The sequence below is a fragment of the Ranitomeya imitator genome, chromosome 2 (genome assembly GCF_032444005.1).
Source record: "Ranitomeya imitator isolate aRanImi1 chromosome 2, aRanImi1.pri, whole genome shotgun sequence".
Taxonomy (NCBI): Eukaryota; Metazoa; Chordata; class Amphibia; order Anura; family Dendrobatidae; genus Ranitomeya; species Ranitomeya imitator.
In genome coordinates, this window is record NC_091283.1 from 441,207,314 (window position 1) to 441,229,973 (window position 22,660).

Below are 22,660 nucleotides of genomic sequence, written 5' to 3' on the forward strand. Positions count from 1 at the left end.
GACGCAAGATAGGAGGGAGGAGGCGGTGCCTACAAAGCGCAAGCGCAGTAAGTGGAATCGTGACGTCATTGCCGGTAGACCGGCGCCTTTTGGTGACGTACGGCAATTTTTTTTTTTACCGTTCAAAGCGGCGACCGAACTGTGAGTATGTGCGTTACATTGGACTGTGTGCGGTTCTCCTAGCACTGTCGTGACCGTTACGGGTAATGGAGGCTGGATTTTATGAGCTTATATAAAGCAGCGGAGTCCAGTCTAAACGTGGCCGCCTGGACCTCGTGGTTCAGGAGGATTTGGGGAGAGATTCTTTGTTGCCCATAGCAACCAATCAGCATGCAGCTTTCATGTTCTAGTTGGACTGGAAAGCTGAAACGTGACATCTGATTGGCTGCTGCTGGTTTTGCTACTATTTTATGTAACAATGGAGTTGCCCTTTAATTGATCATACGACCCATTACTGGTGGATCCAAATAATGATGATTGCCTGCAGTGTCCCTCCTGGCTAACTGGAGAGAGAGCTGACCTGTCGATCTCCTGTTTCTGCACCTCTTTACACCACTGAGCGGCCGCCTTTTAGACAAGTGTTAGTGCTACTGATCTCCTGGGGAAAGCATTCTGAGGTGACTATTAAAGGGCTTTTCAGTTTGGGGAAACCCTTCCTTCCTTCGCTGAATTTTGTTTATAAAAAGAAAAAAAAAAGAACTGTCCCTTATTCCCCCTCCCCAGGTCCAACCCTGAGTCCCTGCCGTTGTTACCGGTGGTTGTCATCTACACAGGCAGAATCACTGAGCTCAGCTATTGTCTGCAGAGCTGCAGAAAACCATACACGCCAGGGACAGCGTTCAGGGCCGGACCTGGGGAGGGTGAGGAAAGATCAGTTTTGTTTTTTAATAAAGTCAAACAGATCAAAAGTGGTGCACTATAGATGTAAGATGGCGCTCCAAAGGAAGATGAAGTGATGCTGTAGAACGATGACCGTCGGCACTCAATAAGTCACAAATTAGTTCTATTTCAAAATAATTTCCAGGTTTTTTTTTTTATAAACTACAGCCAGGGATTTTTAAAACCCGTAAAATAATTTTAAAGGTTCACCCAAGCATATAAATAATCTGAGCTTTATCCAGTAAGTGGGATGATTTTTGTTTCCTCACTTGTCACAGTCCGTTATTGACAGCAGCAGCTATTGATCGTCTGCAGTCTCCTGCGTTACAGAAGTGCAGTGTAAGTATCAGAGGATATACTACGCCACTTGGTTTGTTTGGTTTTTTTAATTTATTTATTTATTTGACGCAGCCATAGACTCGAATGGCTGAGTCTCCTCTGATTTATGGAGGAATCTAGTGCTGCCTTTTTTTCACATTCGGTCAGTGAAAAAGCTTACCCATCTGCACTACCCCATTGGCTAACATTGGTCCTAGCTGGGCTGTTTTTTCCTCAGACGAGCCCTAGAGGAGATATTTAGTCTTTTTAAAGAGTCTCTTTCTGCAGGTTTTTGCAACCTCATGTGAGATCAGAATATTGTAGCAGCAGAGACCTTGTAATTTATTTATTAAGCACCATTAATTCCAGGGTGCCGAGTATATATGTGTACTAGCTGAAGAGCCCGGCGTTGCCTGGGCATAGTAAATATCTGTGGTTAGTTATAGCACCTCACTTCTCTTATTTTCCCATCACGCCTCTCATTTTCCCAATCACATCTTTAATTTTCCCCCTCACACCTCTCATTTTCTCCCTCACACCTCTCATTTTCTCCCTCACTCCTCTCATTCCCGCCTAACACTTGTCATTTCGACCTCACATCTGTCATTTTCTGATCACTCCACTATTTTCCCTCACTCCTCTCATTTTGCACTCACACCTTTTCATTTTCACCTCACACCTCTCATTTTCACCTCAGTATATACATGTTTGTCATCTCCCTTATATATAGTATACATCTGTATGTCATCTCCTGTATATAGTATATACCTGTATGTCATCTCCCCTGTATATAGTATATACCTGCTGTGTGTCATCTCCCCTGTATATAGTATATACCTGTATGTCATCTCCTCCTATATATAGTATATACCTGTATGTCATCTCCTCCTATATATAGTATATACCTGTATGTCATCTCCTCCTATATATAGTATATACCTGTATGTCATCTCCTCCTATATATAGTATATACCTGTATGTCATCTCCTCCTATATATAGTATATACCTGTATGTCATCTCCTCCTATATATAGTATATACCTGTATGTCATCTCCTTCTATATATAGTATATACCTGTATGTCATCTCCTCCTATATATAGTATATACCTGTATGTCATCTCCTATATATAGTATATACCTGTATGTCATCTCCTTCTATATATAGTATATACCTGTATGTCATCTCCTCCTGTATATAGTATATACGTGTGTCATCTCCCCTGTATATAGTATATATCTGTGTGTCATCTCCTCCTGTATATAGTATATACCTGTATGTCATCTTCTATATATAGCATATACCTGTATGTCATCTCCTCCTGTATATAGTATATACCTGTATGTCATCTCCTGTATATAGTATATACCTGTATGTCATCTCCTCCTGTATATAGTATATACCTGTATGTCATCTCCTCCTGTATATAGTATATACCTGTATGTCATCTCCTCCTGTATATAGTATATACCTGTATGTCATCTCCTCCTGTATATAGTATGTACCTGTATGTCATCTCCTCCTGTATATAGTATATACCTGTGTGTCATCTCCCCTGTATATAGTATATATCTGTGTGTCATCTCCTCCTGTATATAGTATATACCTGTATGTCATCTTCTATATATAGCATATACCTGTATGTCATCTCCTCCTGTATATAGTATATACCTGTATGTCATCTCCTCCTGTATATAGTATATACCTGTATGTCATCTCCTCCTGTATATAGTATATACCTGTATGTCATCTCCTCCTGTATATAGTATATACCTGTATGTCATCTCCTCCTGTATATAGTATGTACCTGTATGTCATCTCCTCCTGTATATAGTATGTACCTGTATGTCATCTCCTCCTCTATATAGTATATACCTGTGTCATCTCTCCTGTATATAGTATATATCTGTGTGTCATCTCCCCTGTATATAGTATATACCTGTGTGATCTCCTGTATTAGACCTCGTTAACACGTTATTTGCTCAGTATTTTTACCTCAGTATTTGTAAGCTAAATTGGCAGCCTGATAAATCCCCAGCCAACAGGAAGCCCTCCCCCTGGCAGTATATATTAGCTCACACATACACATAATAGACAGATCATGTGACTGACAGCTGCTGTATTTCCTATATGGTACATTTGTTGCTCTTGTAGTTTGTCTGCTTTATTAATCAGATTTTTATTTTTGAAGGCTAATACCAGACTTGTGTGTGTTTTAGGGCGAGTTTCGTTTGTCAAGTTGTGTGTGTTGAGTTTTGTGTGGCAACATGCGTGTAGCAACTTTTTGTGTGTCGAGTTGCATGTGACAGGTTAGTGTAGCAAGTTGTGTGCAGCAAGTTTTGCGCATGGCGAGTTTTGCGCGTGGTGAGTTTTATGTCTGGTGCCTTTTGAGTATGTGCAAGTTTTGTGTGAGGCAACTTTTGCATGTGTTGCAAATTTTGTGCATGTGGCAATTTTTCCGCGTGTGCAAGTTTTGTGTGTGGCAAGTTTTCCATGAGGTGAGTTTTGCACTTGTGGCGAGTTTTGCGTGAGCCTAGTTTTTGCATGTGGCGAGTTTTGCGCGTGGTGAGTTTTGAGCGGCGACTTTTGTGTTTCGACTTTTATGTGGCAAGGTTGGTGTATGTGTGGTGAAATGTGTGCTGAGGGTGGTATATGTGTTCAAGCACGTGGTAGTGTGTGGCGCATTTTGTGTGTGTTCATATCCCCATGTGTGGTGAGTATCTCATGTCGGGGCCCCACCTTGGCAACTGATCGGTATATACTCTTTGGCGCCATCGCTCTCATTCTTTAAGTCCCCCTTGTTCACATCTGGCAGCTGTCAATTTGCCTCCAACACTTTTCCTTTCACTTTTCCCCATTATGTAGATAAGGGAAAAATAGTTTGGTGAATTGGAAAGCGCGGGGTTAAAATTTCACCTCACAACATAGCCTATGATGCTCTCAGGGTCCAGACGTGTGACTGTGCAAAATTTTGTGGCTGTAGCTGCGACGCCTCCAACACTTTTCATTTCACTTTTTCCCCATTATGTAGATAGGGGCAAAATTGTTTGGTGAATTGGAAAGCGCGGGGTTAAAATTTCACCTCACAACATAGCCTATGACGCTCTCAGGGTCCAGACGTGTGACTGTGCAAAATTTTGTGGCTGTAGCTGCGACGGTGCAGATGCCAATCCCGGACACACACACACACATACATACACACATACACACACACACACACACACACACACACACACACACACACATACATACACACACACACACACACACACACACACACACACACACACACACACACACACACACACTTCCAAAATTGATGCGTGGGAGGGAGTCAATACTTTCAGTAACAGTGGCTAAGTATTGTGGCATTATTCAGTATTAACTAAACAGTAAGCTCCACTGCCCCCTCAATCAGTTGATTGGTGCTGAGCATCAGACCCCCTCCACTATAGTATTCACGGATTGTTCTAAGGGTGGGCCATCATTTGTAAAAGGCTGGATAGTACCCAATGAAGGGGATGTACAGCTACTCGTTCTAGAAATGACAGCCCTACCATTCAATCTAATGAGGACCCCGTGTCCCCTTTTGACTAGGCAATGTTGTCGCATCCATCAGTCACATAAAATATGTAGCCAGTCGCTGGCCTCTGTTGTCATCCGTAGTGCCGCTGCTGCCCCCAATGGTCACGACATTTGAGGTATCAGCGCCTCCATGTCTGGTCATTGTTACTTCACGTGGCGCTGACAGAGGAGGCCATCTACAGGCCGTGTCTGCCCTGTGCAATGAGTATGGTGCAGCCACATATATACTGACTGGGGATGAAAGTCAAGGGCTACTGCAGTGTGTGACAAGTAGACTCCAAGGAAAATCTCCAAGTACTTGAGTTTTGCATGTCTTATTTTACAATACATTGGATGTGGGGTAAGCAGCTATAATGTGTATTCCCCAGGCATGAGGATGACCGTATGTCCCCTTGTCTTTTCCAGTTGTGTTGTTTTGTACTTCGTCCTGAAACAGCAGCAGCTCCAGTACAATGTTTCGGTATAAGGTAACCCTAAAGGACCGCCACCAGCTGTACAAGCTGATCATAAGCCAGCTGCTGTACGACGGCCACATAAACATCGCCAACGGCCTGATCAGCGAGACCAAGATGAACACGGTGTGCGCCCCCTCCGAACAGCTGCTGCACCTCATTAAAGTGGGTGAGTGGAAGAGTCCACAGTAGGGACTGAGGCTCATTGCTACACTAGGTTGTGTCTCCCATTTGGACCACCATCGTCCAGGTCTTACATTGTATCAGCAGTCTGGGGCTTCCCTGTTTAATAAAGGAGCGGTGGCCTCAGACTGGTGAACCTATGACATCTAAGTCTGTGTCATCAGTGATCCTAATGTCTCGTGAACGGTCCTGACTTTGAACTTCGGGGTTCTGGGATCCTGGCATGCAGGGTGGGATCTCACAGCTCCATTGAAGGTGCAAGATCTCACTCTTTGCACTAACCCAGAGCTGCCCGTACTTTACTGGTTACTGGCACTAAAGTACATGTCAGTGCCGGGTTAGTGTATTGTCGCTGCAAGAGGGACCGGGAAGGATATACGCCGAGATCCCACAACCCGAAGGTTCGGCTATGACATTTGTTAGAAAGTTGGGCCCTTTCGGGGAACATTAGGGTTACTTGCTTTGTTAATGGGTGATATTTGAAGAAATTGCCACTGCGAGTGCCCACTCTTACACAGGGCATCCCCAGACTGGTGATGGATGCCGCATTTCTTTACCATTTTCAGGACTTACTTGCTGTTGGTGAATGGGAACTTCCATAGGCTCTAAACTTGTCTTTACCTAAATCTGGTGGCAATATATATGGTAGATCAGACCTGATGGCCTAGTGGCAGAGGAGGAACTACGTTCTGCTGTTGTGTTTCAATAACAGCCTAGAAAAATATTGTGACAAGCTGCATGTAACCTCATAAGGGCTGTGAATCCTGACCCGCATGGTAGGTGTATGATGCTGGTAATAAAGGCCCATCGTATAGTGCCGTGTAATCGGCAGCACATTCCAATGGTTCACCAGGCAATGTGCTATTGATAATAATGACGATTTTTATGTCGGCATAAGCGATACATTTATCCCATGATCATTATGCGTGTTCATTGGGTCAAGGGCAATGTATGTTCTTATAGGGGGCTTGTTGGCTTTACTATCGAAGATGAATGCACTCATGTATAGGATTTGTTAAGTATCCCCTTATACCGGGGCATTTGAAGTGTCCAGAGATTTTGGCAGCAATTCTTCCCCCACACGGTTTCTGTATCCTGGAAGGTACTTTGGATGCGGCAAGAGTGCAGTGGTTTCCTCGGGACACCCATCATACACTTCATTGGCATGGGGTGCTGGAGGGGGTATAGGTTGCTTTTTCTCAGGCATGGATTACATTACCAGACATGGGGATGATTGACGTTGCGTCGTCACCACGTATTTTGTAGTGTTATGAATTTAAAGGGCATCTAACTCATGCTATCAAAATCGCAGGCAGCATGAATCGGGGCCTGACAGCGCATTTACAGCCAGGTATAATTGTCTCTGAAAGTCTCAAGCCAGTTCAGAAAATATAAACTTGGTATCTCCAGCTGGGTACCATACCTGGTGATGAGACTTTTTTTTCCCAGTAGCACTAGAGGTGATTGACAGGTCTATCGCTGTGGGAGAGACCTGTCAATCCCCTGCAGCAGTCCTGGGAGAAGCAGGCCGGGCTTCTATTTTACGGCTAAGGTTCCTGGCTGGATCTTCTAACTTTATTTTACTGCAGTTCCAGAATATTTCAGAGAAAAACTAGCTGCAATCGTGCAGCCAGGCTCTAGTTCATGCTGCCTGCATAAATCACATGACACATTCCCTTTAAAGGGTAAACACTTATGACCGGTTCCCTTTAAGCTTTGACACACCTTTTCCTTTGCAGGCATGGAGAACGATGACAGCGCCGTGCAGTATGCCATCGGCCGATCTGATACTGTGGCTCCCGGCACAGGAATCGACCTGGAGTTTGATGCCGATGTCCAGACGATGTCCCCCGAGGCGTCAGAGTACGAGACCTGCTATGTGACCTCCCACAAGGGTCCTTGTCGTGTAGCCACCTACAGCAGAGATGGCCAGCTGATCGCAACCGGCTCTGCTGACGCCTCCATCAAGATCCTCGACACGGAGCGCATGCTGGCTAAGAGTGCCATGCCGATAGAGGTACCTGCTCCTCATGTGTGAAGCGATGGAGGTTGTTTGAGACTGCAGCCTCCACATCCAGGCGGAGGACGAAACGAGGGTGGTCCGCACACGTGTAGAGAGCAGTCCTATCGCTTCTGTGGGCGTTATGGAGATAGAACTGACCCCTATGCATATGTTCTCCACTAGTGGCTGCCTCAGTATTCAGGACGAGGGTCAGGGACACTTACTTCCAGTATTCCAGGGCTGGGAGTCACATCTATTAGACATTGTCTGGCAATTTCTGTGGGGAAACTTATATTAATGCTTTCCGTCCTGTATTCGACTCTCAGGTCATGATGAATGAGACCGCACAGCAGAACATGGAGAACCATCCCGTCATCCGCACTCTCTATGATCACGTGGATGAAGTCACATGTTTGGCTTTTCACCCCACAGAGCAGATTCTGGCCTCCGGCTCCAAAGACTACACCCTAAAGTTGTTCGACTACTCAAAACCATCAGCTAAGAGAGCCTTCAAGTACATCCAGGTGGGTGACCACCCAGACCCCCTTATTCTCTAATCTGCTGGTCCTATCAGAACTACTTCAAGTGGAGCTAATTAACTCAGAGCTTCACCTTGGGGGATACAATCCAATCCTCCCTCCCATCTGACACCAGTTATGGAGAGGCTTCTCTGCTCGCAGGACGGGACAGTCGAGAAGGCAGCCATCGAGCCATGAGCTGCTATCCTGCATAGGATCATAGCATCACTTACTTGCAGGGGTCCTATCCAGCGCCCAATGGGGTCTCTCCTAAATCTCTTGTCAGATGGAGCCGGAGAGATTACTGCAGGACTGATAATCCAGCATTAGGTCCACATGTAGAAGCAACACTTCACGTTACACTGGAGTCTTGGAAGGTTTTTAACCCCTTCCCGACCTTTGACGCATACGCTGCGTCATGAAAGTCGGTGCCATTCCGACCCATGACGCAGCATATGCGTCATGGAAAGATCGCGTCCCTGCAGGCCGGGTGAAAGGGTTAACTCCCATTTCACCCGATCTGCAGGGACAGGGGGAGTGGTAGTTTAGCCCAGGGGGGGTGGCTTCACCCCCTCGTGGCTACGATCGCTCTGATTGGCTGTTGAAAGTGAAACTGCCAATCAGAGCGATTTGTAATATTTCACCTAAAAAACTGGTGAAATATTACAATCCAGCCATGGCCGATGCTGCAATATCATCGGCCATGGCTGGAAACACTTATGTGCACCCACCCCACCCCTCCGATCGCCCCCCCACCCCCCCGATCTGTGGTCCGCTCCCCTCCGTCCTGTGCTCCGCTCCCCCGTCCTCCTGTCCGCTTCCCCGTGCACCAATCACACCCCCTGTGCTGCAATCAAACCCCCCCGCACTCCGATCCCCCCCCCGCACACAGCGACCCCCCCCCCCCGTGCTCCGATCCACCCCCCCCGCACAGCGATCCCTCACCCCGTGCTCCAATCCTTCCCCGTGCTCCAATCCTCCCTCCCGTGTTCCGATCCACCCCCCCCCATGATCCGATCCACCCCCCCGTGCTCCGACGCCCCCCCCGTGCCCTGATCTCCCCCCCTTATACTTACCTGGCCGCCCGAGGTCCGTCCGTCTTCTTTCCTGGGCGCCGCCATCTTCCAAAATGGCGGGCGCATGTGCAGTGCGCCCGCCGAATCTGCCGGCCGGCAGATTCGTTCCAGAGTGAATTTTGATCACTGAGATATATCCTATCTCAGTGATCAAAATAAAAAAAATAGTAAATGACCCCCCCCTTTGTCACCCCCATAGATAGGGACAATAAAAAAAATAAAGAATTTTTTTTTTTTTCACTAAGGTTGGGGTAAGAACTAGGGTTAGGGTTAGGGGTAGGGTTAGGGGTAGGGTTAGGGGTAGGGTTAGGGGTAGGGTTAGGGGTAGGGGTAGGGTTAGGGCTAGGGTTAGGGGTAGGGGTAGGGTTAGGGCTAGGGTTAGGGTTAGGGTTAGGGGTAGGGTTAGGGCTAGGGTTAGGGTTTCGGTATGTGCACACGTATTCTGGTCCTATGCGGATTTTTCCGCAGCGGATTTGAAAAATCCACAGTGCTAAACCGCTGCCGATTTATCGTGGATTTACCGCGGTTTTTCTGCGCATTTCACTGCGGTTTTACAACTGCGATTTTCTATTGGAGCAGTTCTAAAACCGCTGCGGAATCCGCAGAAAGAAGTGACATGCTGCGGAATGTAAACCGCTGCGTTTCCGTGCAGTTTTTCCGCAGCATGTGTACAGCGATTTTTGGTTCCCATAGGTTCACATTGAACTGTACACTCATGGGAAACTGCTGCGGATCCGCAGCGTTTTCCGCAGCGTGTGCACATACCTTTAGAATTAGGCCATGTGCACACGGTGCGGATTGGCCGCTGCGGATTCGCAGCAGTGTTCCATCAGGTTTACAGTACCATGTAAACATATGGAAAACCAAATCCGCTGTGCCCATGGTGCAGAAAATACCGCGCGGGAACGCTGCGTTGTATTTTCCGCAGCATGCCAATTCTTTGTGCGGATTCCGCAGCGTTTTACACCTGTTCCTCAATAGGAATCCACAGGTGAAATCCGCACAAAAAACACTGGAAATCCACGGTAAATCCACAGGTAAAACGCAGTGCCTTTTACCCGCGGATTTTTCAAAAATGATGCTGAAAAATCTCATACGAATCCGCAACGTTGGCACATAGCCTTAGAGTTGGGTTGGAATTAGGGTTGTGGTTAGGGTTAGGGGTGTGTTGGGGTTAGGGTTGTGGTTAGGGGTGTGTTGGGGTTAGGGTTGTGATTAGGGTTACGGCTACAGTTGGGATAAGGGTTAGGGGTGTGTTGGAGGTAGAATTGAGGGGTTTCCACTGTTTAGGCACTTCAGGGGGTCTCCAAACGCAACATGGCGCCACCATTGATTCCAGCCAATCTTGTATTCAAAAATTCAAATGGTGCTCCCTCACTTCCGAACCCCGACGTGTGCCCAAACAGTGGTTTACCCCCACATATGGGGTACCAGCATACTCAGGACAAACTGCGCAACAATTACTGGGGTCCAACTTCTCCTGTTACCCTTGAGAAAATAAAAAATTGCTTGCTAAAACATCATTTTTGAGGAAAGAAAAATGATTTTTTATTTTCACGGCTCTGCGTTGTAAACGTCTGTGAAGCACTTGGGGGTTCAAAGTGCTCACCACATATCTAGATAAGTTCCTTGGGGGGTCTAGTTTCCAAAATGGGGTCACTTGTGGGGGGTTTCTACTGTTTAGGCACACCAGGGGCTCTGCAAATGCAACATGACGCCCGCAGACCATTCCATCAAAGTCTGCATTTCAAAAGTCACTACTTCCCTTCTGAGCCCCCACGTGTGCCCAAACAGTGGTTTACCCCCACACATGGGGCATCAGCGTACTCAGGAGAAACTGGACAACAACTTTTGTGGTCCAATTTCTCCTGTAACCCTTAGGAAAATAAAAAATTCTGGGCTAAAAAATTATTTTTGAGGAAAGAAAACGTATTTATTATTTTCACGGCTCTGCGTTATAAACTTCTGTAAAGCACTTGGGGGTTGAAAGTGCTCACCACACATCTAGATAAGTTCCTTTGGGGGTCTAGTTTCCAAAATGGGGTCACTTGTGGGGGGTTTCTACTGTTTAGGCACACCAGGGGCTCTGCAAACGCAATGTGACGCCCGCAGACCATTCCATCAAAGTCTGCATTTCAAAAGTCACTACTTCCCTTCTGAGCCCCCACGTGTGCCCAAACAGTGGTTTACCCCCACACATGGGGTATCAGCGTACTCAGGAGAAACTGGACAACAACTTTTGTGGTCCAATTTCTCCTGTAACCCTTGGGAAAATAAAAAATTCTGGGCTAAAAAATTATTTTTGAGGAAAGAAAACGTATTTATTATTTTCACTGCTCTGTGTTATGAACTTCTGTGAAGCACTTGGGGGTTCAAAGTGCTCACCTCACATCTAGATAAGTTCCTTTCGGGGTCTAGTTTCCAAAATGGGGTCACTTGTGGGGGGTTTCTACTGTTTAGCCACATCAGGGGCTCTGCAAACGCAACGTGACGCCCGCAGAGCATTCCATCAAAGTCTGCATTTCAAAACGTCACTACTTCACTTCCGAGCCCCAGCATGTGCCTAAACAGTGGTTTACCCCCACATATGGGGTATCAGCGTACTCAGGAGAAACTGGACAACAACTTTTGGGGTCAAATTTCTCCTGTTACCCTTGGGAAAATAAAAAATTGCGGGCTAAAATTCATTTTTGAGAAAATAATTTTTTTTTTTTTATTTTCATGGCTCTGCGTTATAAACTTCTGTGAAGCACTTGAGGGTTCAAAGTGCTCACTACACATCTAGATTAGTTCCTTTGGGGGTCTAGTTTCCAAAATGGGGTAATTTGTGGGGGATCTCCAATGTTTAGGCACACAGGGGCTCTCCAAACGCGACATGGTGTCCGCTAATGATTGGAGCTAATTTTCCATTTAAAAAGCCAAATGGCGTGCCTTCCCTTCTGAGCCCTGCCGTGCGCCCAAACAGTGGTTTACCCCCACATATGGGGTATCTGCATACTCAGGACAAACTGGACAACAACATTTGTGGTCCAATTTCTCCTATTACCATTGGCAAAATAGGAAATTCCAGGCTAAAAAATCATTTTTGAGAAAAGAAAAATTATTTTTTATTTTCATGGCTCTGCATTATAAACTTCTGTGAAGCACCTGGGGGTTTAAAGTGCTCAGTATGCATCTAGATAAGTTCCTTGGGGGGTCTAGTTTCCAAAATGGGGTCACTTGTGGGGGAGCTCCATTGCATAGGCACACAGGGGCTCTCCAAATGCGACATGGTGTCCGCTAACAATTGGAGCTAATTTTCCATTCAAAAAGTTAAAAGGCGCGCCTTCCCTTCCGAGCCCTGCCGTGTGCCCAAACAGTGGTTTACCCCCACATATGAGGTATCGGCGTACTCGGGAGAAATTGCTCAACAAATTTTAGGATCCATTTTATCCTATTGCCCATGTGAAAATGAAAAAATTGAGGCGAAAATAAATTTTTTGTGAAAAAAAAGTACTTTTTCATTTTTACGGATCAATTTGTGAAGCACCTGAGGGTTTAAAGTGCTCACTAGGCATCTAGATAAGTTCCTTGGGGGGTCCAGTTTCCAAAATGGGGTCACTTGTGGGGGAGCTCCAATGTTTAAGCACACAGGGTCTCTCCAAACGCGACATGGTGTCCGCTATCGATGGAGATAATTTTTCATTCAAAAAGTCAAATGGCGCTCCTTCCCTTCCGAGCCTTACCATGTGCCCAAACAGTGGTTTACCCCCACATGTGAAGTATCGGTGTACTCAGGAGAAATTGCCAAACAAATTTTAGGATCCATTTTATCCTGTTGTCCATGTGAAAATGAAAAAATTGAGGCTAAAAGAATTTTTTTGTGAAAAAAAAGTACTTTTTCATTTTTACGGATCAATTTGTGAAGCACCTGGGGGTTTAAAGGGCTCACTATGCATCTAGATAAGTTCCTTGGGGCGTCTAGTTTCCAAAATGGGGTCACTTGTGGGGGAGCTCCAATTTTTAGGCACACGGGGGCTCTCCAAATGTGACATGGTGTCCGCTAAAGAGTGCAGCCAATTTTTCATTCAAAAAGTCAAATGGCGCTCCTTCCCTTCCAAGCCCTGCCGTGCGCCCGAACAGTGGTTTACCCCCACATATGAGGTATCGGCGTACTCAGGACAAATTGGACAACAACGTACGTGGTTCAGTTTCTCCTTTTACCATTGGGAAAATAAAAAAATTGTTGCTGAAAAATCATTTTTGTGACTAAAAAGTTAAATGTTCATTTTTTCCTTCCATGTTGCTTCTGCTGCTGTGAAGCACCTGAAGGGTTAATAAACTTCTTGAATGTGGTTTTGTGCACCTTGAGGGGTGCAGTTTTTAGAATGGTGTCACTTTTGGGTATTTTCAGCCATATAGACCCCTCAAACTGACTTCAAATGTGAGGTGGTCCCTAAAAAAAATGGTTTTGTAAATTTCGTTGTAAAAATGAGAAATCGCTGGTCAAATTTTAACCCTTATAACTTCCTAGCAAAAAAAAATTTTGTTTCCAAAATTGTGCTGATGTAAAGTAGACGTGTGGGAAATGTTATTTATTAACTATTTTGTGTCACATAACTCTCTGGTTTAACAGAATAAAAATTCAAAATGTGAAAATTGCGAAATTTTCAAAATTTTCGCCAAATTTCCGTTTTTATCACAAATAAACACAGAATTTATTGACCTAAATTTACCACTAACATGAAGCCCAATATGTCACGAAAAAACAATCTCAGAACCGCTAGGATCCATTGAAGCGTTCCTGAGTTATTACCTCATGAAGGGACACTGGTCAGAATTGCAAAAAACGGCAAGGTCTTTAAGGTCAAAATAGGCTGGGTCATGAAGGGGTTAAAGGTCTTCGGGGTTTGCAAGTTCATTCTTCTCCAAAGATCTCCGTTGCTGCCGCAGTGACTCACCTACTGATGGCACAACGTCAGGTGCTGGTGACATAGACAATGTGAAGGGTCTCTACTACATCAAGAGCCATTATTGCATCTCTGCAGTACATTGCAGTATTGAACCCCAGATGATTTCATCTGAGCTCAGAGACAATAAGATGTTCTCCTGGTCTCCGCACCAGCATCTGTGTCCTCTCCTGATAACTGCACCATTTAGTGACCTCATCTCAGTTTGGTTCTGCATATAACATTCCTGACCGGAGCGAGTACTGCACCTGTAGTGCCCCTAGTGGTCAGATGGGTACTACAATCTGTAAGGCTAGGGTCACATTGCGTTAGCGCAACCCGCTAGCGCTAAACGGGTTGCACTAACGCAATGTTTTTAATGTGGCCACGTCCCGGTAACGTCCCCGCTCTCGCAGATCCCCGATCTGCGAGAGCAGGGAACGGACCGCGGGCGCGCCTCGGACGCTGCAAGCAGCGTCCGCGGCGCGCCAGGAAACACCGGCGCGTCGCTAGCGCGTGCCGAACATGGCACGCGCTAGTGCTGCGCGTTCCCATTGCCGTGAATGGGCGCGCTAACGGACACGTTGCACGGCGTTAATTTTGCCGTGCAACGCTGTCCGTTAGCGCGTTCCCATTAACGCAATGGGAACCAAGCCTAAGTAAAATTGGTAAGGCAATTTTGCTGTACTTTTTCACATTTTAGATAAAAGGTTAACAAATATTACAGTGCAGTCACTGTGTACATAAATTAATTGTCCTGTACTGATCCTCAGTTACATACTGTATTATACTCCAGAGCTGCACTCACTATTCTGCTGGTGCAGTCACTGTATACATACATTACATTACTTATCCTGTACTGATCCTGAGTTATATCCTGTATTATACCCCAGAACTGCACTCACTATTCTGCTGGTGGAGTCACTGTGTACATACATTACATTACTGATCCTGTACTGATCCTGAGTTACATCCTGTATTATACTCCAGAGCTGCACTCACTATTCTGCTGGTGCAGTCACTGTATACATACATTACATTACTTATCCTGTACTGATCCTGAGTTACATCCTGTATTATACTGCAGAGCTGCACTCACTATTCTGCTGGTGGAGTCACTGTGTACATACATTACATTACTTATCCTGTACTGATCCTGAGTTATATCCTGTATTATACCCCAGAACTGCACTCACTATTCTGCTGGTGGAGTCACTGTGTACATACATTACATTACTGATCCTGTACTGATCCTCAGTTACATACTGTATTATACTCCAGAGCTGCACTCACTATTCTGCTGGTGCAGTCACTGTATACATACATTACATTACTTATCCTGTACTGATCCTGAGTTACATCCTGTATTATACTGCAGAGCTGCACTCACTATTCTGCTGGTGGAGTCACTGTGTACATACATTACATTACTTATCCTGTACTGATCCTGAGTTATATCCTGTATTATACCCCAGAACTGCACTCACTATTCTGCTGGTGGAGTCACTGTGTACATACATTACATTACTGATCCTGTACTGATCCTCAGTTACATACTGTATTATACTCCAGAGCTGCACTCACTATTCTGCTGGTGCAGTCACTGTATACATACATTACATTACTTATCCTGTACTGATCCTGAGTTACATCCTGTATTATACTGCAGAGCTGCACTCACTATTCTGCTGGTGGAGTCACTGTGTACATACATTATATTACTTATCCTGTATTATACTCCAGAGCTGCACTCACTATTCTGCTGATCTTTTCTTTATCGCTTCATTGGAGGACACAGAACAACCGTGGGTGTATGCTCCTGCTGCTAGGAGGCTGACACTATGCAAAAAGGAAAAAACCACGTGGCTCCTCCCTGGCAGTATACACCCACCGACAGGCACCAAGCACCTCAGTTTGTGCTTAGTGTCTGTAGGAGGCAGACCTGGATCTTCAGATCCGCTGCTAACCCTGCTTTCCTTTACAGGTTTTTATTGTTTTTATTAATGATTTTGTTTTCTCTTTCAGATACAGCATTCAGGGAATCGGGGTGTAATCTCTCACCCTGCCTCCCCAGGAGGGCGGCTAAGCGAGCAGTGTGGTGTCGCCCGCATCGCAACTCTCAGACCGCCGGCAGGACATTATCCCCTGTCATCCTCCCAGGTGCTCCAGGGTCTATACTGTGGCGGTCCTAGCCAAAAAAGTCCCCCTCACCCCTCTCCTCGGAGAGGGCTGAGAGGAAGACGGTGGTCACCAGCGGTGACCCTCCCCCTTGTCTTAGGGGTTGAGGCCTTCTTCGGATGAAGGATTTCGTATCCAGCGACCCTTCCCTCAACGGGCCCCTGGACGATCCTCTCTTTTGCCTGTGGAACCGGACATGTAGGTAAAAGATCCTTTACCCCTTCCCACAGCAGCCGCTTTATCCGCAGCAGTATTTCTGAGACTGGCAGCGCTCTTACCCTGTGCCCTACTTCCCGGCTTTTTACTTTCATTTTTACCGCTGTGGCAGGCCATGCCCCCTCCCGGTAGGCCACGCCCCTTAGGTGCGCTTTTTTTTTTTTTTTTTTTTTTTTCTTTTTCCGGCACCCTTTTTTTCCTCCACTCAGGATCGCACTTACAACCGGGCACACCCTTCTTTTTCTGTGCGGCCCTATCAGGAGCCTTGGCTTATTCTTTCAGCACAGCTCCGCCCCTTCTTCACCGCAGGGACTTCCTGCCTTTGCAGCTCCGTGCACAGGAGGCATCGTGCGTTGGGGGACACAGACAACTCTGCTGTGCGGTAGGATTGCAACGCTGTATCGGCCCCTCTCTCGGTATTATCCATACCACTGTAGGTTCACTTAGTCTATTCTGTAGGATAGCGCTGCAGAATCTCCTTATGTCCAACTCTTCTGAAGCCTTCTCTACCAAACCTACCATAACTCATTACGCCTGCGCTCGTTGCAAGAGAAAGTGGTCAGTAGGCCAATCGTCGCCTTTCTGCCAGTCCTGCAGTCCTCCTGCCATGTCTGCCCTGCAGGAAGCTTCTGACTTTCGGGATGGGGGCGCTCCCCCTCCCCCTGAATGGGCCGTTGCTATCTCGCAGTCGGTCTCTGATTTGACTAAGGTATCTCAGTCCCTGGTCCAGGCGCTTGAACGTCTTCCACAGCTACCTACAGCCACCAGTGCTCCGACCGTCTCCCATGGCGAGTCGGCCGCACCTGACCCTGAACCACTGGGAGACAAATCAGCCAGCCGCTCTAGAAAGAGGACTCTGTCTGGCTCTTCGTCTGGTTCTCCGGGTCCCTCTGCAGCGCTTAAGCTGCTCTCCTCCTCCCAATTCCCCTCTTCAGAGGAGGACATTGGGTCTGATGTGGATTCCCAGTCCGGTTCTGACTCCGATTCAGACCAGGCTTCTAGCATGCAGGCTCTCGTAGATAGTCTCCTCCCGGCTATCTCGCAAACCCTCAAACTAAAACAAGACGAGGCTCCCCCCCCCAGGATTCCTCTGTCTCTTTTAAGTGGGTGAAGTGTCCCTCTCGTTCTTTTCGTACCCATGATGAGTTTGAGACTACCCTGTCTAAACACTGGTAACATCCTGAAAAGCGTTTTTCGGGTAGAAAACATCTGGACGTGCTCTATCCCTTTAGCGCCGATCTTCTTTCTAAGTGGGCTGAGTCTCCCAAGGTGGATCCGCCGATCTCTCGTCTTTCTTCTTAGACGGTTCTTTCCTTACCGGATGGTGTGTCGCTTAAGGACGCATCGGACAGACAAATTGAGGCGCTGGCCAAGTCAGCCTTTGAGGCAACGGGTGCTTCCCTCCCTCTGTCCCAGTTTTGCTTCCACCTGGGTGGCTAAGGCAATCTCTGCCTGAGCCAAGATCCTCCGTCGGGGCATTTTGGCTTCAGCCTCCCTGGCTGACCTCGTAGACCAGATTAACCACGCAGGAAAATACCTTCTCACTGCCTCTCTAGATGCAGCAGCCTGTTCGGCCAGGGCAAGCAGCAACATTGTCGCTATTCGCCGCATTCTTTAGCTGAAGGCATGGAATGCAGATGCTACTTCCAAAAAGTCTCTCACCAACTTAGTATTTCAAGGTTCCAGGCTTTTTGGTGCTCGTCTGGATCAAATTATCTCAGACGCGACTGGAGGGAAGAGTAGGTCTCTCCCCCAGTCCAAGCCAAAACATTTCTTTAACCCAAAGGGTCCTCAGACATTTCGTCCCTTTCGTCCGTTTGCAGCCTCAGACTCCTCCTCTCAACAAGTGCGCCCCGCTACCACGGGTGAACGCAGAAAACCCTCTTACAAGCCAGCTTCCATATGGAGGTCCAGGGCTCAACCTCCCAGGCCTTCCGGATCTCGTTCCAAAAGATACCGTTCTAAGTGACAGGTCGCCCCCACCTGGGAGTCTTTCCAGGGTGCGAGGCAGGCTTCTTTTCTTCAAAAACACCTGGCTGTCAGTGATCAGTGACGCCTAGGTCAGAGAGATCATTACCTCCGGGTACAAAATCGAATTTTCTACTCTCCCGGAAAATCGCTTCTTCCTCTCTCGTCCGCCAAAGCAACCGTCCCATTTACCCCGTTTGCTTTAAGCCGTGGCGTCTCTGGTTGCCGCCGGAGTTGTAGGTCCCGTTCCTTCCGACGAGCGTTTTTCCGGGTTCTACTCGAACCTTTTTGTAGTCCCAAAGAAGGACGGGTCTCGCCGCCCTATCCTGAATTTGAAACTTCTGAACCGCCACATCCGACCTCGCCACTTCAGGATGGAATTCCTGCGGTCAGTGATCGCCGCCATGGAACCCGGGGAGTTCCTCTGCTCGGTCGACATTTAAGATGCGTACCTTCATGTCCCCATCTGTGTACGGCTTCAGAGATTCCTTCGGTTTGCAATCGAAGACCATCACTACCAATTCACGGCCCTTCCTTTCGGTTTAGCGTCTGCCCCCATGGTTTTCACCAAAATCATGACGGCGGTCATGGCCCTCCTTCTTTCCAGGGGGATTCTCGTTATCCCCTACCTGGTCGATCTGTTGATCAAGGGGTCGTCCCGTCCAGACTGTGCTCAGAGTCTCCAGGTCTCTCTGGACACCCTGACCCGTCTCGGCTGGATTATCCAGGCCAAGTCCTCCCTGATTCCGTCCCAACGACTGTCCTTCCTGGGCATGGTGTTTGACACAAACTTGGCTCGGGTCTTTCTCCCAAAGGACAAGTTCTCAGTTCTCCTCAAAGAGGTCCGTCTTCTCAAACGCACAACTCCCCGATCGCTTCGGTTCTGCATGGGAGTCATGGGGAAGATGGTGGCCTCCATGGAGGCTGTACCCTTCGCCCAGTTCAACACCCACCCTCTCCAGCTATTCCTCCTATCCACCTGGAACAGGTCTTTGGATTCCCTGGACCGTGCCGTTCACCTTCCTCTCCAGGTTCGTCAGTCCCTAACCTGGTGGACGCTGTCCTCCTCTCTCCTGAGAGGAAGATCATTTCTTCCCCTTCAGTGGCAGGTCATCACCACCGATGCCTGCCTACTTGGGTGGGGAGCAGTCTTCCTACATCACACGGCTCAGGGCTGTTGGACCACCCAGGAAGCTCTTCTTCCCATCAACCTCCTGGAGATCAGGGCAATCTTCCTTGCACTATTCCACTGGCAGTCTCTTCTGACGGGTCTCCCCATCCGCATCCAGTCGGACAATGCCACGGCCGTGGCGTACTTAAACCACCAGGGCGGGACTCGCAGCGGCCAAGTAATGGCAGAAGCGACAAAGGTCCTTCGGTGGGCGGAACGCCACGTTCCGGCCATATCAGCCGTTCATATTCTGGGGGTCGGAAACTGGGCAGCTGACTTCCTCAGTCGCCAGGGTCTAGCAGCGGGCGAGTGGTCTTCGACCAAATTTGCCTTCGCTGGGGAACTCCGGACTTCGACCTTATGGCGTCCCAGATGAACCACAAGGTCCATCAGTTTGTCGCCAGATCTTGGGACCCTCTTGCCCTCAGGCACGACGCTCTGGTCATTCCATGGTCCCAGTTTCAGTTTCCCTACCTGTTCCCTCCTCTCCCCTTGATTCTAAGGGTGGTAAAGAAGATCAAGTTGGAAGGGATTTTGGTCATTCTGATAGCGCCAGACTGGCCAAGGCATCCGTGGTACGCCGAGCTCGTAAACATGCTCGCGGATACTCCTTGGAGACTCCTGGATCGGACAGACCTCCTCTCGTAGGGACCTCTTTACCACCAGAGTTCTCTGTCGCTGAGTTTAATGGCATGGCCGTTGAGGCCGCAGTCTTGAAGGACTCGGGTCTCTCTCCCCAGGTCATACAGACCATGATCAGAGCCAGAAAGCCAGTGTCTTCTCGTATCTACCATAGGTACTGGAAGGCTTTTTTCCGGTGGTGTGAAGCAAATGAAGTTTTTCCTTGGTCTTTTTCTCTTCCGGATTTTCTTGGTTTCCTCCAGTCTGGTCTCGATTCGGGCTTATCTCTCAGCACCCTCAAGGGACAAGTTTCCGCTCTGTCGATTCTCTTCCAGAGTGACCTATCCTCCATTCACCAGGTTAGGACATTTCTACAGGGAGTTGCGCATATCGCCCCCCTTTCCGTTCCCCTTTGGAACCTTAGGACATTAACCTGGTCCTTGGTGCTCTTCAGGCTACTCCCTTTGAACCTCCTTCAAGACGTGCCTTTTTCCCTTCTCTCTTGGAAGGTGGCCTTCCTCATCGCCATCACATCTATTAGGAGGGTTTCTGAGTTGGCATCCCTTTCTTGCCGTTCCCCCTTCCTTATTCTTCATCAGGATAAGGTCATTCTTAGACCGGTTCCCGAATTCCTTCCCAAGGTGGTCTCGGCTTTCCACATCAATGAGGACATATTCCTTCCATCATTTTGCCCTTCTCCGGCTCATCCTTTGGAGAAGTCCCTTCACAAGCTTGACGTGGTCAGGGCCATTCGGGTCTATCTTTCTAGAACCGCTCCCTTCCATCAATCCGATTCTCTCCTTGTGGTTTCCGAGGGTTGTCGGAAGGGCCTTCAAGCATCTAAATCCACTATCTCGCGTCGGATTCGTTCTGCAATATCAGAATGGTACCGTGTTCATGAGGCACGTCCTCCTCCGGGGGTGCGAACCCACTCCACCAAAGCTGTCGGAGCTTTTTGGGCTGTTCGCCACCAGGCTTCCGCCTTGCAAGTTTGCAAGGCCGCAACCTGGTCGTCTTTACACACTTTTACGAGGTTCTATAGGGTTCATACCAAAGCCTCGCCCGATGCAGGTCTTGGTAGAAAGGTACTGCAGGCGGCGGTTGCGCAGCGGCCGACCTGAACCATTATTATATTCTTTCTGCCCACCCTTTTCTGGGACTGCTTTTGGACGTCCCACGGTTGTTCTGTGTCCCCCAATGAAGTGATAAAGAAAGAGGGATTTTTGGTACTTACCGTAAAATCTCTTTCTTGGAGCCTTCATTGGGGGACACAGCACCCTCCCTAATGTTTATTCTGGTACCGTAATGGGGTCTAGGTGACCTAGTTGAGTTGGTACTTATAATTTGAGTTCTGTTACTTCTCCTACTGCTTTTTACACCAACTGAGGTGCTTGGTGCCTGTCGGTGGGTGTATACTGCCAGGGAGGAGCCACGTGTTGTTTTTTTTTTTCTTTTTTTGCATAGTGTCAGCCTCCTAGCAGCAGCATACACCCACGGTTGTTCTGTGTCCCCCAATGAAGGATCCAAGAAAGAGATTTTACGGTAAGTACCAAAAATCCCTCTTTTCTACATCAGATGACTGTACACTTTGGCATAAATAGGACATCTCCCAGTAAGAAAACTGGCATAACCAGGTGTATGCAGACAGTGTGTGAACAGAGGATGATATGTGGTATTACGGCAGATATCAGTCATGTATAGTAATGAGATTGTGGCGGTTACAGAACACTCCGGTCATACTATCACCTCTGCCTAAAATGTGTGTTAAATATAGAATAATTAGGCAGAGATGTTCCCTGTGGAGCCTGTACGCTAACACTGCCATGATCTAATTCTCCAGGAAGCAGAAATGCTGCGCTCCATCTCCTTCCACCCGTCGGGAGACTACATCATTGTGGGCACCCAGCACCCCACGCTGCGCCTCTACGATATCAACACCTTCCAGTGCTTCGTCTCCTGTAACCCCCAAGACCAGCACACGGATGCCATCTGCTCCGTCCACTACAATCCATCCGCCAACACCTACGTCACCTGCAGCAAAGACGGCAGCATCAAACTCTGGGACGGGGTCTCCAACCGCTGCATCACCACCTACGAGAAGGCGCACGACGGGGCCGAAGTCTGCTCCGCCATCTTCTCCAAAAATTCCAAATACATTCTGTCCAACGGCAAGGACTCTGTGGCCAAGCTGTGGGAGATCTCCACAGGCCGAATGCTGGTCAAGTACACAGGTAAGGCCCGGGTGCCAGATCTGTAAAATTACAGCTGCCCCAATTTTCTGGGGGGTTTATACTGTATTTACTGATTTATTTATTTTAATTTTTTTTCAACATTTTGCAACAACAAAAAAGAAACAGCCTTGTCTTCATTTTTTGAGACCCATAACAATGTTGTTTCTGTCGAGGAAGCTGTGTAAGGGCTTGGTTTTCGCATGGCGATCTGTCGTATTGCTTGCTAACAGTTTGGGTTACGTACGACTTTTTGATCTCTTTTTATTGCATTTCTTTTGGAGTCGAAATGAGTTTATCACTTCTGTTTTGTTTTTTTACTATTTTACTCAAAAAT

The 22,660-nt window shown here is 47.5% G+C and overlaps 1 protein-coding gene across 2 annotated transcripts in view; it reads left to right on the forward strand.

Annotated features, from left to right (window-relative positions):
• The first annotated feature begins 53 nt into the window (after positions 1 to 53).
• CSTF1 (cleavage stimulation factor subunit 1) overlaps positions 54 to 22,660 on the forward strand; it is a 27,336-nt gene continuing 4,729 nt past the window's right edge. The window contains exons 1-5 of one of the 2 annotated variants that reach the window (XM_069750935.1): positions 54 to 141; positions 5,188 to 5,403; positions 7,157 to 7,434; positions 7,746 to 7,943; positions 21,936 to 22,326. In XM_069750935.1, coding sequence (XP_069607036.1) covers positions 5,235 to 5,403; positions 7,157 to 7,434; positions 7,746 to 7,943; positions 21,936 to 22,326 — 1,036 coding nt within the window. In that variant the 5' untranslated portion in view covers positions 54 to 141; positions 5,188 to 5,234. Of the gene's footprint in view, positions 142 to 1,157; positions 1,219 to 5,187; positions 5,404 to 7,156; positions 7,435 to 7,745; positions 7,944 to 21,935; positions 22,327 to 22,660 lie in introns of those variants that run through there. The other variant, XM_069750936.1, reaches the window with a different exon arrangement.